Below are 14,665 nucleotides of genomic sequence, written 5' to 3'. Positions count from 1 at the left end.
AGCAGCTCAGTGGATAAATATGGTGAGCACAAAAACCAAATGTGCTGGCTACATCAACACAGGACAGGATAATATCTGGAATGAATAACATATGTATTATAGTGAAATTATTGTCTGTGTGGAGAGGAGAGCTCTATCCACGAGCAGTGGACAAATGCTAGTAGAGTTGACTAGCTAGCAGAGCTAGCAGCTCAGTAGCTAAATACCAGCTGTGGATAAGTGCTAGTAGAGTTAGCAGGTAGCTATAGATAGATAGATAGATAGATAGATAGATAGATAGATAGATGGATAGATAAATCTTTATTGTCATTGTCACAAGAACAACGAAATTTAAAAAGTGCCGTAAGTCAGTGCATATGCTAAAAAAAGAAAACTTGTCACACTTTACATATACTGTAAGAAATACATAACAAGTAGGTGATAAAATAAAACTAATAAATAATAAGAATAACCACATTCTCACACACATCATTCATAATGATTAATGGTTATTTGATTGCATTTAGTTTTGTTATTGCTGTAGGATAAAAACTGTCTCTGAATCGGTTGGTTCTTGTTCTGATTGCTCTGTATCGTCTGCCTGCCTATAGCAGAGCTAGAGGGTAGTATTTACCTTCTACCAGCTTAGAGGGTAAATACTAGCAGTGGAAAAATGCTTGCAGAGTAAGCGGCTAGCTAGCAGATCTAGCAGCTCAGTTTATAAATGCTAATAGACCTAGTAGCTAGCTTGGAGCTAACCTCTTCTCTGTGTCTCTGAGTAGTCATCGTAACTTGCGTCTCCGGTCAATAAGATGCTGACAAAACACACAGAATAATTTTCTCTCATTTCATAAAACTCTTTGTATATATACTGTATAGTCTTCCTTTCTTACCGACGTTGCTAATTCCATAAATACCACGTTCTATTGTAGATTACGTTTTATTTTTTAAATTCCACCTATCGGTCCACGTTATCCGCATCACAGAAATCATAGGGCTTTACTATAAATTTAATTTTTGCATAAATATTTTTTCATTTGATTCTCAATGAATATTTGTGACTTTGTAATAGGTTGCCTAATTTTGATAGCTTTTTTTTGTGAATATCTGAAATAAATTGATGACTGGAAGAATTACAAAGATATTTCTAACATATAAATCCATATAATTACATTGCCTGAGTAGAGTTTTCAAATTTCTTTGAGCCTTTCCAAAATTTCTCGCATTACAGCTGCAAACTTGATTGTATTTTATGTGAAAGACTACATACCTGACCATAGCTGTAAAGTGGAAAGAAAGCATTACATTTTTCAGTGTTTTTAACAAAAATTATGAAAATAAAGAAAACACCACAAAAGACTTGAAGCTGGGACTGTACTAAAAGGATCTTCTACAAAGTGAGTGCAACTCAGGGGAGTTAAAGTGCGGCATGCATTTGTATTTCCCTGATTTATCTTTGTTAGGGTTTTTGAGAACTGCTCGTTCTTCTTTCACTTGTGGTGGAAAAATGTTCGGAAATTAAATAAGTGTGAACACATTTTAGGTGCTGCATATACTTACTAAAATAAAATCAAAATCAAACTATGATGATCATGTGCTCAGGTTTGATTGCAGTAGTAGTTTTAAAATGCATGAAGTAAAAAAAAAACAACAAATAGTCTCGTTGGCTTGTTTTATTATGAGAGAGAAAGTGTGGGGTGTACAAATTGCTTTTTGGACTGGTAGATATGTGGAGAATATAGTTTGAGAAATGAGGTTTGGAACGCTTTGAGGCTTTCTAATGTTTGCAGCCAAGAAGACAATCAGTCAACAACGAGCATTGAGCTGGACAGTAATGAATAAATGAAAAGCTCGATAGAAAACCAATCTACTGCCACACAGATAAAAAGACAAAACAATGCAGCGGGTTAAATCATCCTGTACAGACACAGAAACGTTTACCAACATTTTCCGATGAACAACCTCTGCTTTTCTTCAGGAGAATATAATTGCGCTCTACGTCGCCCTCTGCTGTTTCAGATTGCGGCCATGGGCTTTTTCTTTGGGGACAAAGCCTACCTGAGGAGCAGCTGGAACATCCTGGATGGGATGTTGGTGATGATTTCTGTCATCGACATCCTGGTGTCTCTCATCTCCAACACGGGAACCAAAATCTTGGGCATGCTCCGAGTGCTGCGGCTGCTGAGGACGCTCAGGCCCCTCCGGTAAGTGGCCCTCCCAGGGGAACTCATGAGGCAGACAGAAGCACCTGAAGCCGGTGAAACAATAAGATAAAAGGAAATGCTTTCCTTGAGTGCTGTTGGGGCTAAAACATAAAGGACAGATAGAATCCTTTTTTTTTTTTAATGTTTCCCCTTTCAGTTCCCTTCAGACATACTACTCATATTAGGTCTTTTTTTATTTTCATTTCAGAAAATAAGAAATATGTTTAAAAAGTTTGAAAGAAAAAACAAGCACCCAGGAGAATAACAAGGTTCTCTCTGACTAATTCATCACAACTGCAAATGACTTGTGGTAAAAACTGTCATCCAAAACATAAAACTTCTATCTGCGTCCAGGCGGACATCAACTCTGCTCCAGTTCTGACCAGCATTGTTACTCTAATCTGCACTGGTGTGGCTTTAGAAAGTTCCCCCTAGTGACTGTGCTACAGGAAAGACCCAGTTTACTCGGACAACAGCCTCCACCTCAATACTCAAACTACAGAAGTCCACAACACAACAATACCTACGTTGATACTAAAAAGTTATTCGAAGAAGGGCTGCTTGATGTAGCTGTAGAGGTGGTGCTGCAATATTGGGACGCTGCGTTGTTCGTCTTTAGCTGTATTTCCGTTGACCATAATATTACTCAAATTAGAATCTCAAAAATAAATGTAACTAATTGAAACATTAAAAAAAGGGGAAAAAAAAGTTTTTTGCGCTAGTATGAGACGGGATTTTTTTCCAGCCATATCAAAAATTTGTGCATTTTGCAAAACTGCAATGGAAACACTTTTTTTAAAGGTTTTATTGACCAATTTTGCGCACATTTATAACAGAAACACAGCTACAGATGCCGACGTATTCAGTTCAACTTCACATCCCCAGCCTTTGCTGCTGGTCTTCCCACTATGGTCTATTTTCCTTTCTGAACACTTTAATAAAGGCCACTTGAGTCAAAATCCTGATATAATGCACTACCTTCGTCACTTAGCTCAGACACAGAAAAAGAAAAGTGGTAGTAGAGGCTAATTATCATGGAAAACAGAGGATTTCTTAGAGGACTTTTATTGACTTAACACGATCTATGTAAATCTTCGAACTGAGATATAGACATGTATATAAAATGCATAACTGAGATATATATAAAAAAAACTCAACTTAAAACCTTATGCTAATTGATGGTTTCATCACTTTTGTTGTTTGAATTATTATTCTGCTTCAGTTATTTTTTTACTTTTGGTGGAATGAAATCCATCAGCTTTGGGGTTGTTCCCCAGATTCCCATCACACAGGGGGCAACAGAGGCCTGTAAATGGCCACTTATTAATTTGACATAATTCTCCTTAAAAAGACAGGAACCATCTGCCACATACAACCAAAGCATGTCAGACACTGTGATGTAAGTAGCATTTTTTTTCCCATCCATATATGGTTCTCTTTAAGTCTCGGCGTAGCTACAAAGGCTTTTCTTTATTACTAAAAAGAGCTTTTAAAATGTTATGTAACCAAGAATATATTCTGAAATGTATTTGTTACGTAATGCATGTTAATGAACATTTGCTTTTAAGTATTTTGTGGATAATAATAAATCGAGGATATCAAGATCTTCGAGGTTTTTAACTGTAAATCCTTAAATATGCGACCAAGTTGTTGAGCTTCATGCTTGATTTAGACAAAGTGTGTGTATTTGGGTAAGGATATGTTTGTGTGTGTCTGTGTGTGTGGAGGCATTTATTTTAGCATCATACCCAAGTTATTGTAACCACATATTTGGACAGTCGTGTTTATTTGAGCGGAAATGCAGCGGAAATCTCTAATCTGGAGACTCTTCTTGTTCTGGTCTAAAAATACCCGTATACGTCGGGTTTTTGAGCCGCGGTTTGCGTCCGCCTGTCTCCTTCTGTGCGTTCGGATTCTCTCGGCTTCACGCTCGATTTGATTTACATCCTCATGCTCAGTGTCTCATCTGTTGAAGGGGAGCTCTGCGAGTTTTCCCTCCGCCCCCACCTTCGCCTCTTTTGAATATTTATCTCAGTTCTCGAGAGGAGCACGGAAATCAAATATTCATTCTCATCCCGCCAAATTTATCCCACCAAACATCCAGTGATCTCTCCTCTTCCCATCCTCTTGGTTCCTTGACGTTCACCTCTGACAAGCAAAGTGAAGCCTTTTGCAGAGGCTGCTGCTGCTCCGCGCCGCCGTAAAGACGACAGAATGTTTTGGCTTTACTCCCAGTTTTGAGTTTCGTCTGAAAAGTCTCTGAAAAGAAAGTTATTTTGCTCTTTGAACATGCTCTCGGATAAGAAAAATAAGAACTTTAAAAGGTATGATGCTTCGCAATTGATTTAAAATTAACACCCGAATCTAAATAACTTGCAAAGCAAATTAACATAATGCTGAATTTTAGCTTGGCACACCTGAAAACATTAACTCTAAATATTCCTGTGCTTCACTTCATTTTATATTTATTTCCCGCTGAGGGATATTAAAGTATGGCAATATTGCAAATGATCCATTCCTTTATGTCAGGGGTGTCAAACTCCAGTCCTGAAGGGCCGCTGTCCTGCAGTTTTTAGATGTGCCACAGGTACAAAACACCTGAATCAAATGGCTTAATTACCTCCTCAGTTCTCCAGAGCCTTGCTAATGACCTAATTATTCTATTCAGGTGTGGTGCAGCAGAGGCACTTCTAAAAGTTGCAGGACACCGGCCCTCGAGGACTGGAGTTTGACACCCCTGCTTTATGTAATTTCTGCTGTAGTTGTAAATAAAAAAAAGATTTAATTAGATGATTACCTCAAATACATTACATCCAGTGCTGCATGTATTTATGAAGTCATCAAATTCTATTCTATATAAAATTATAGTAATGTCAATCCTTTGTTTACCGTTTCAATGATTTATGGACAGCAAATAAACAGACTCCAGTGTAAACCAATGAATAGGCATTTATTGATGACACAGTCCAACTAACAACATGCAGTTGTACATCAGAATTCCTTGGTTTACAAGAACAGACTCAAAAACAAAAGAACTGATTTGCTAAGTTTGAAAATAAATCCACCAACCAATCTATCATTTGTAAGCACTGGGGCGCTCAGATATTTCCTGGTTAGCTGCTTTTTATGTGCTGACAATTTCTTCTTCAGGTTGGTGAGTAGACCTGAAAAACAAACAGCCTGACTTTGTGAATTAAGAGATTTTAACAGCATTTTTGCTGCTCATTTTAGAGTGTGGCATCAGTGATCATGGACTCCGTAAAATATCTTAATTTAATAAAAAGCTAAATAAGTTAGCCTCAAGTAAGTAATCACAAATGTTACATTTTCTTGTGACAGGGCTATTTAATCTTGTATGTAATTTTCTGTCAAGGAAATGTTTGAGCCACTTGTTCATTCTGTGACTCGAGGCGATTGCAGCTACCGGTAGCTAGCTGCTAATACATTCTTGCTAGCTAGCTAGCATTTCTGCGTCTATCATGAGTAAACACAAATTTATCTCCAGTTGGCTAGCACCGTTTGTTTTCGCCACTAGTTCACTTCTTCTACGAAGCTAGGAGCATTTTGTAGAAAATAAATATTTTAAGATGGGCGCTACAGGGATTAAGAACCACAAACAGACCCCAGAAATGTCACTATTTATGCTATTTTGATTGCAACACAGCAGAATTTTGCATCCTCTATATTTATTTATTTGGGGGATCTTAGATTTAATTCAAGATATTAAAAATGCTGAAATGTTGATGTATCCAGTGAAATCTTGTGAAGGCCTTGCTGTGTGCGTTCTGGTTTTACTGGTCTACTATCAAAGTATAACAAACTAAAACAAATAGTGAGAAGAAGCATCTTTACCTAGAAATAAGGTTTTAACTTCACAGAATTTTCTGTTCTTTCGGAAAAGGAGCAATGTTTTTTTTAGCAGATATTCAGGTAATTGTGTAAGGAACACAATTTTTATTCTCATCTCCAACCTTCTAACTGTTTTGGGTCATTATCCTCTTATAAAATGAATCTAGAGACTTCTTCAAACTTCCTTTATGGCATAAAGTGATTAAAAATGACACAACATTCAACAAAAGTAGAACTCAATGTTTTTGTACAACAATGCACTTAGTTTAATTAAAGAAACACTTTGAGGAGGTGAAATATTAAAGTAGCATCAATGATTAATTGATTTAATCTGATCTAAATGTAACAAGCTGGATATTCACAGGAGGCACCTTACTTTTAACTTCTGCTGACTCCTCACTGTGTTAATCTTGGCCTCGCTTTATTTAATCCCTAGATGGCAGCAAGGCTGACACAGACTTACTGTCAGCCCCGAGAAGGTTTTAAAGTCAGATTAAAGAATATAAAGCAATTACAGGAAGAAATTGGGCACATTCAGAGCGTAAGGCAAATATTATCTGGTGAGAAAGGAGAGTGTAATGTCTTCGGTGTGAGGGAAATGCAAAATGACAGTAAAGGGGAGAAAACGCTTGGGAGACGAGGCGAAAGCGAGGGACGGAGACGGGAAAATGCGCGTTGACGAAAGAAGTAAAGTAAAAACAATCATAAAGCAATAGAGTCGAATCGTTTTAAGGTGGTGATTGTTGTTTAATTCGCATTGCAGCAGCTCATAGGCAGAGACTATCACAAGTTACTGTGGGCGAGCTGACCAGCACAAAAATAATAAAACCACTTTAAAAGCATCTGTCTGGTCAATAACAGGAGTAAGGGCTTGAGTAACTTATTCATGGGCGCCACCATTGTTAAAGTCCTCCAAACATTTAGCACAGTTGATTAGCACTGCACTTGTCTAAACGTTTTGCTGCACAAACGTACCACAAGTAATTTACATCAATTTTGCTTGCGTTTTTTTAGTGACAGAAAAGTTGATCTCTGGTGACCGCTGGAAACTTTTTTTTCCTTTACCTTAGAAATGACAGCACCACACACAAAAATATATTGCTGCACAAACCACCAAAAATTTAGCACCGTTGATTAACACCACATTTCATTTGATTTTGTAACTGTGGACCGGCTGGTTGACCACTGGAAAGATTTCTTAACATATTTAAAATGGTAGCAGCACAAACAAAAACTTTTTGCTTCACAAACGTTGGACACCAATCTTATTTAATTTGATGAAGGAGAAGCAGCCATCTTCATTCAGGTTGTCTTTTGCTACTTTAACCCGCCTCCTTCAGGATTCCAGGTATACGTTCACATAGGGTGTTCTCTCATCTCCAACCATCTCTAATACCCAGATATAAATAATGTTTGTTTGTATCCAACCATAATCTTTTTGTGCTGATCCACAGCTAAAAGCATTTCTGCATTAGCAATAGCACCAGATAAATCATTTCAGCTCAATGTTTAATAAAAATCATTTTTAAACCTTGATGTTGTTCACTCATTTTGGAGCATTTCACTGTCTTCAAAGTCAATAAAGCAGCAACCAAGTGAAAAATGTTTCCCTCAGAGCTATTAAAACACATTAGCTAAGACGCAGATTAGTCATCCACAATGCCTCAGCATTAATACCGGGATCAGCCTGTTCCTGCAGTTTGATTGTGTCTGCCTCGCTCTTCAAAGGGAGTTTGAATTGGATCTCGTTCGTTTGTGTTTTTGCCTCTGGCGATGCTGCGCTGCTGATGCTGATATGGGAATATGTATCAATCACCCGTCGTCATTAACATGCTCCCAAGACAAAATCCCTGGAAGCTTGGAAGTAGAAAACACCTCTCTGTGTTTTTATTATTATTATTATTATTATTATTATTATTATTTTATTTTTTTTTTTTTTAGCCAAGGATAAAGGCTCATTTTGCATTTTGTGCAACATGTGGCGAGAAAATTCAGTGCGAACACTGAGTGCCGCACATGAAATGCACAGATGAATCAGTGCCTCATTTCTCCATGAGCGTGTTGCTGTTTTCCCTCGGAGTCAAGATATTCGCGGCACCTTCAGCTTTCGCTGGAAAAGGAGGTCCGCCGGGGTACGAAAGCATCTGCACATGTGACAGGATGATGCATCAGCTTTGTTTAACAGAGCATGACCGAGAACACACACACTCACTTACGGAGTCGTTTATCATCCGGCGCGCAACTAGAGCTGAGGGTGTAGTCTACGATTCCACCGTGTGTCACCTAACAGCACGTTTCCGACCCCCGGCCACGTTACCCGCAGTGGAGGGTCCACTTATCCCACTTGACTCCAGGCTTCGGGCGTTGTAGTCAGTAGGTCACCCCTCGTCATTAGGTGTGTAGGTTGATAAATCTCCGCTGCCGGCAACCTCGGTTTGAGCTCATTCGTCAGCTGATGATGTGATTTTTTCGAGACCTCCGATGGGGAAGCTAATGGGCTAGCTGTCTCTTGTGTTGCCTTCCTTGACCCCTGATTTTCATCCAGTTGTAATTAACATGATTTTTTTTATAGCTTGGCTTATCAAACCTATTCGTATTTCTGGGCGTTTTCACATCTGTGAAGGCTTCAGAGGTTTTATTGAGCATTAGTGAACAAACGGCATCGTGGAGACCAAGGAACACAGCAGATGGGTTAGGGAGGACGTTCTGGAGAAACGCAAATAATGTTAGGGTATAAAACAGTATGCTAGCTTTGAACATCTGTTCTAGCTAATATTTGACAATGGAACTGATGTGACGCAAACTTAGTTCTCCATTTTATCTGACAGAATGGTGAAGGAGAACATTACTCAGAGAAACAGGCAATGGTGACTCTGGAGGAGCTTTGGAGAAGCTGACGACAGGACACACATTAGCTGTTCTACTCACTAGCCTTTCAAACTAGGTGGCAAGGAAGTTACTGTTTAAGCAAAGTCATGAAAATAAGCTATTTACGTTTGGTGGAAGAAGTTGCTCTGCTCAAATGAGAGCAATGTCAAACTTGTTTGCCTCAAAGCAAACTACGTTGAGAGGGAAACCAGCAGGGCACATTATTGGCTATGTTCAAACAGCAGGTGTTCCTTATTTTCCACTCTTTGGGGTAACAGCCAAACAGCAAATGACGCTCCTGGGTTGGCTGCTCTGCAGACGCCAGGCATTGGCATGTCAAGTGGCACTGAGCCTTGGTGTTTCAACTTCCCCAGCTGCTTTTCCTTTTGAATATTTTAGATATGTTCTTGGAAAATATCTCTAATTTGGCATATTTTCTGCAAAATATGAAGTTACATTCCACAGAAGGGTCTGCCAATAGGTGTATCCACAAATACTGAATTGAAAATAGGCGGGGTTCCATAATATGAGCTGCAGACGGCTTAAGACTGGGACTCAGGTTCGTTTTCCAGCAGCATACCAACCCTAGTCATACCGCTGGACTGTCTTAGATCAAATCACATTAATGTTTTTAGAAATAGTCCCAAATCCAGTTGAAAACGTCTGACAGGACTTTAAAACTGCTGCTGGCAGACGCGTTCCAGCCAATCTAAGCTTGGGCGACTTTGTAAAGATGATCAGGCAAAACTTCCAGCCTCTGGACGTGTAAAGACGAAGCGGAGTTTCAGCCGTAATGGCAGCCGAGATGCGTTTCATCTAAGCGTCGCTGATGGGGGCTGAACACAGAGCCCCCAGATTTCTATTTGTAGAAAGAAAACAAAGCCCAGAAACCGAGTTTGGAATTTCTAAAACACAATAATAAAAAGCTGAACCTCCTCCTCTCCTTGTTTTCATCTCTTTTTCTGCATCCCGGCATCACTCAATCAGCGTTCGCATTGTTTGAACACCCCTGCCTCCCGTTTCCCTACTTGTTGTCCCCCCCTCCCCCTGAAACCCCTCTCCTCCTTTTTCTTTCCTGAATAATTTCCCGGCGGCACAGATGGAGGCGGGTGTGCAGGTGTCGAGCATCGCTGTGCGCTCCTCTCTGCCTCCTCTGTGCCGCACACAAAACAGGGACATGCTGTGAAATTATGCAGATATTTAGATTGGAAGCAAAGAACTTTTCTGTTTTTTTTTTCCCCCCCCTCCAAGCGGCTTCACGCATCTCTAGCTCATCCTTTTCATGTCCCGTACAAAGGCGAATCCTTCGCCCGTTTGTGTACAGCTTGTACTGTATTGTCAGAGAATACTGATTGGGAGTAAGTGCTTCGTCCTTCCATCATTTTTCCTCCTTAACTGTTTTCAGACTGAAGCAGGAAAGTGGAGCATGACGCAAGAAGGGAGAAAGACGAATGAGGAGTTTTATGTCCTCATGCAATAATTGCTAATTGCACACACACATACGCTCTGAAACACGGGGTATTCATGGACACCTTGGTAAAATACCTCCTGAAAAATGAGACGTGCAGTTCTTGAACGCTGCTGCCCCCTACGGATCAGAGACAGCATCGCACCTGCACCTTAGATTTTTTTTTTTTATTTCTTAAAAAAAACACACACAAAAAAAAAACACCGAGGATCAGCTCAGCTCTGTGTTTTCGAATTAGGCGTATTGATCAGGGCAGCCGCTGTCAGACAACGCTCCTCATTATCTGGCGTCTCTTCCGATTGCGCTGTTGACTCAGACTTCCCTCAACCGTATGCGCTCGCGAAAGAGAGAGAGAGAGAAACAAAGCCCGAGCAGATCACCGCGCTAATGACGTCTCTCACTGTGCAGCGTTGTATTGCTTCGGTCACACCTGCTTGTGAGTCACGTTTCCTCCAACTTCTGCGGGAGAACATTGGACGTTTTGTTGTTAGCGCCAGAAGTGATCTTTTTTTACAAACTAAAAGTAGTTGGGAAGTGAAAGGAGAACAAAGAAAAAGGTTTTCAAATAGTTTTGTAAAAAGAAGTCTGAAAAGTGTGGTGTGTATGTAGTTTAGTTTAGTTTGTTAGTTTATTTAAACTAATAAACAATGTGCAAAAAACATTAATAAAAGATGATTTGCACCAGATTTAGCTTAAGCTAGTTTCCATCTGTTACCTTTTAGCGGGTGAGTTCATAAAACAGTCTAATATCTTTGAAAGTTTCCATATACAGTCACATATACAGTCATATATACAGTACTAAATGCTAAACCTTAGCTCTATCATTACTAATGCCACGCTAATGCTAAAGTGCTAAAGCGCTACGTTCAACCATGTTGATACAATGCTAAAGCAGAGTGCAGCTTGCAGAACGGCATCGTGGGTGGAGAACCTGAGGAGAAGAAGCGTAACTGCTGCATAAACAGTCTTCACCCATTTCAAAATAAAAGCACGGATATAAACATGTAGCTACTAGAAGAATTGTTAAGTTGACAATCAAACCTTCCTCACTGATGACCAACTCGACTAAAAGTTTACAACACAGACAAGTAAATTAGAGATTTAGAATTTACCGGTAAAAATTAAAATAATAATTTGGGGGAAGCTACGTGCTAAGTATTTTCAAAATTAGCAAAAACCCTAAAGCGCTAATGAAAAATTAACTGCTCTACTGGCGGATTCGCGTGAACTCTGAAGGAGCTGGAGAGATTCTCAGCTCAAAGGGGGACAATCTGTTGACAGGAAAACTTTACTGAAACGAGATCAAAACTGGACTCCTTTTTTTTTGCTCTGTATGCAAAAGGTTAACAGAAAACTGACTGCCCATTACCCTGAGCACACCATCCTTATTCAAAAACACTACGGCGGTTCTGCCACTTTGTGGACGGATTGTTTTTTGCAGCATGGTTAAGGATGCTGGTCAAAGTTCCTGGGAGGATGGGTGGAAAAAAATACAACACAATACATGAAGAAAACCTGCGTTAGAATGGCCTAGTTAAAGCACAGTCTGATTGAGCTGGAGCATTTTTCTGAAGAACAGGCGAAAATGTTAGTTTCTAGATGTTGCATTGGATTTTAATTAAGGGGCTTATTATTCACTTTACTAGTGAATAATAATGATAATAGTAAATAAGTTGACATATGTATCATTTTTCTTCCAGTTCACAACTATACCTTATTTGTCATGTAAAATCCCAATAAAAGACGTTTTTTTATGGTTGTAAAGTAACAACATGGGACAAAGTATATGCAGCACTGTATATACTGTACGTGCTTCTGGGTTTCAGATTAGCTGGGAAGCTCATCTGGAGCTCAGCTGCAGCACCTGGTGCCTCGCTGGCACTAATTGCACATTCTCATCAGTACATTGGCTTAATTAGATGTGTCTGTTTCCTCAACTGCAGAAACCGAAAAGATGGCAAGAACGAGAAGAGCAGAAAGAAAGAAAATCAAAAAAAGTTATTTGTGAAGCACTGCGTTAAAGAAATAATAATTAAAAAAAAACAATGTGTGTGTCTTATCTTAGCCTCTTGCAATGCTCAGAGTATATGGAGGTGGAGAGAGAGAGAGAGAGAGAGAGAGAGAGGGCGAGAGAGAGCGCTCCAGGCATCCCTTCTCCATCTGGTCTCATCTGTACAGTAGTGACCTAACCGCTTGCTGCACAAACACAGAGGCCCATGCGGATCACTAACACCCTGTCCTATGTGCTCCAGCGTGATCAGCAGAGCCCCAGGGCTGAAGCTGGTGGTGGAGACACTGATGTCGTCACTCAAGCCGATCGGGAACATCGTTGTCATCTGCTGTGCCTTCTTCATTATCTTTGGCATCCTTGGAGTCCAGGTGAGAGGAAAGGGCGCTACGACAAGCTTCATTGCTCACTGTTAGCAACATCACATCATACAGGATCAATGTTTCCCCCAGAAAACTTGCTAAGCCCTGTGGTTGGGTGCTAGGGCAGTCATTCCGTCGTGTTTTTGACTTAAAAAATATATGAAGTTGACAGGAAATTTGAAAATATCATATGATAATTGTGTTATTTAAATACAGGTCGATTCATAGCTGAACACCAACTATAAAGCCTTAAAAATGCAAGCATTTAAGAAAAAAACTTAAATAAATAAGCAATGCTTAGCCTGGCGGGGGCACAAGTAAAACCTGGTGGACCGCCAGGATTATAATACACTGGGGGAATCCCTGCAGGATCACAGGAGAGTCCTTTTTTCTCTTGCAAATGCAACAAATTCTAGTTTCTACATATGTTCTCTTCAATATACCTTATTCATGGGCATTACCTCTTAGATCAGAGTAAAGAGTGCAAAGCCAAGTATCTCTCCGTACCAATAGGGACCGTGCCTTTGGAGCAGTTTGAGCTTCTGTTTATCCTTCATCAGTGTGCTAATGACCATAAACCATCTGTCCAAGTAAAGTCATGAAACATTACTGGCTGTGAGGACACCATGAGGAATACTGAATCCTCTCCTCATTTCTGAGGCCTTTCTAGCCAAAGATGTGCATTTTATTTGGCCAAATATTTCTACAAAGCAGCGGTTGATTAATTTTGTATAAGCTTTCCTACATATCACCTGCTTTAAACCCTAAAATTAAAAGCCAACTTCAAGGTTACAGTGCCTCGACCTCAGTCACCTGAACAGCTTTGCTGGGCCATGCTCTGGCCAGAGATCCCATTAAAATCTCACCTTCCAGTATTGATGTCACAGTCTGAGACAAATTATGTGTGCATTTTCTCAGTGAAAACAATCCTTCTCTGAAAGGGCTTTCCTTCCGCTGAACGCTGGAACCGAACCCAACAGTTGTGAAGTGGCTTTACTGGATGTTTTGTGTTTTTTCTCCATAGCTTTTCAAGGGGAAGTTCTATGTGTGTCAGGGGGAGGATGTGAGGAACATAACCAACAGGACAGACTGCGAGGGGGCCCACTACAAATGGGTCCGGCACAAGTACAACTTTGACAACCTGGGGCAGGTAGGAAACCCCATACCCATCACCTGTAACCCTTAAACCAGGTCGATGCTGACACCTATAACCGACCACGTCTACCACCAACTCTATTGTATAACAATGTTACTCTGCTTTTTTGTTTGAGGTCTCCCAGAAAGAAGCTTAGCTCAGCCAGTCTTATTGTTGTATGTATTCAGTAGTTTGATTCTGTGGCACAAGTTCTTCTAACTGACTTGGTTTCAGTAGGAAACCTAGAGGAACTTTGGTGAACTGAAATTTCCATCAGGGAAAGAAGAAATTGAGTGTTATTATTGGGTTCTATTTCCAAACATTGAATAAACTTGTTTGGTAGACTTGGTTTGACTGAGGGGCTTCTACTGTCAAAGATGTCACTGTGAACTCCTACGTATTCTTAAGTATTACTCAAATGTGAGTTCTTTAGGCCTTCATTAAATAACAAAACAAAAGCCCATTCCTCAGCCCAAATAAAATCCTTGGTTGAGTTCTTTCAGCATCATATTGAATTGGCAACGAACCCCAAAACCTCCTTCAAGCTGGCAGTACTGTCTGGGGCATGGGTTGTCAACTCCAGGCCTCGAGGGCTGCTGGTGTCCTGCAGCGTTTAGATGTGTCTCTGCTTCAACACATTCGAGTCTAATAGTGAGGTCATTAGCAGGAGTCTGGAGAACGTGACAGAATACAGAGGAAGTTAGTCAGCCAATCGTTTACAGTGTGTTAGGCTAGGGACATGTCTAGCAGTTGCAGGACAATGGCTCCCAAGGTCTGATTTGAAGACCCCTG

General features: G+C 40.1%; 1 protein-coding gene across 1 annotated transcript in view; it reads left to right on the top strand.

The window, feature by feature from the left end:
* The window catches only part of cacna1g (calcium channel, voltage-dependent, T type, alpha 1G subunit), a 272,134-nt gene that overhangs the window by 212,278 nt on the left and 45,191 nt on the right, over positions 1-14,665 (top strand). The window contains exons 23-25 of the mRNA XM_081600550.1: positions 1,999-2,183; positions 12,621-12,747; positions 13,763-13,888. Coding sequence (XP_081456676.1) covers positions 1,999-2,183; positions 12,621-12,747; positions 13,763-13,888 — 438 coding nt within the window. The remainder of the gene's footprint in view (positions 1-1,998; positions 2,184-12,620; positions 12,748-13,762; positions 13,889-14,665) is intronic.

This window comes from Poecilia reticulata, chromosome 19, assembly GCF_904066995.2.
Source record: "Poecilia reticulata chromosome 19, P_reticulata-male-v2, whole genome shotgun sequence".
Classification (NCBI taxonomy): Eukaryota; Metazoa; Chordata; class Actinopteri; order Cyprinodontiformes; family Poeciliidae; genus Poecilia; species Poecilia reticulata.
The sequence above is the reverse complement of the archived record's forward strand: the minus strand, read 5'-3'. Positions and strand labels throughout refer to the sequence as shown.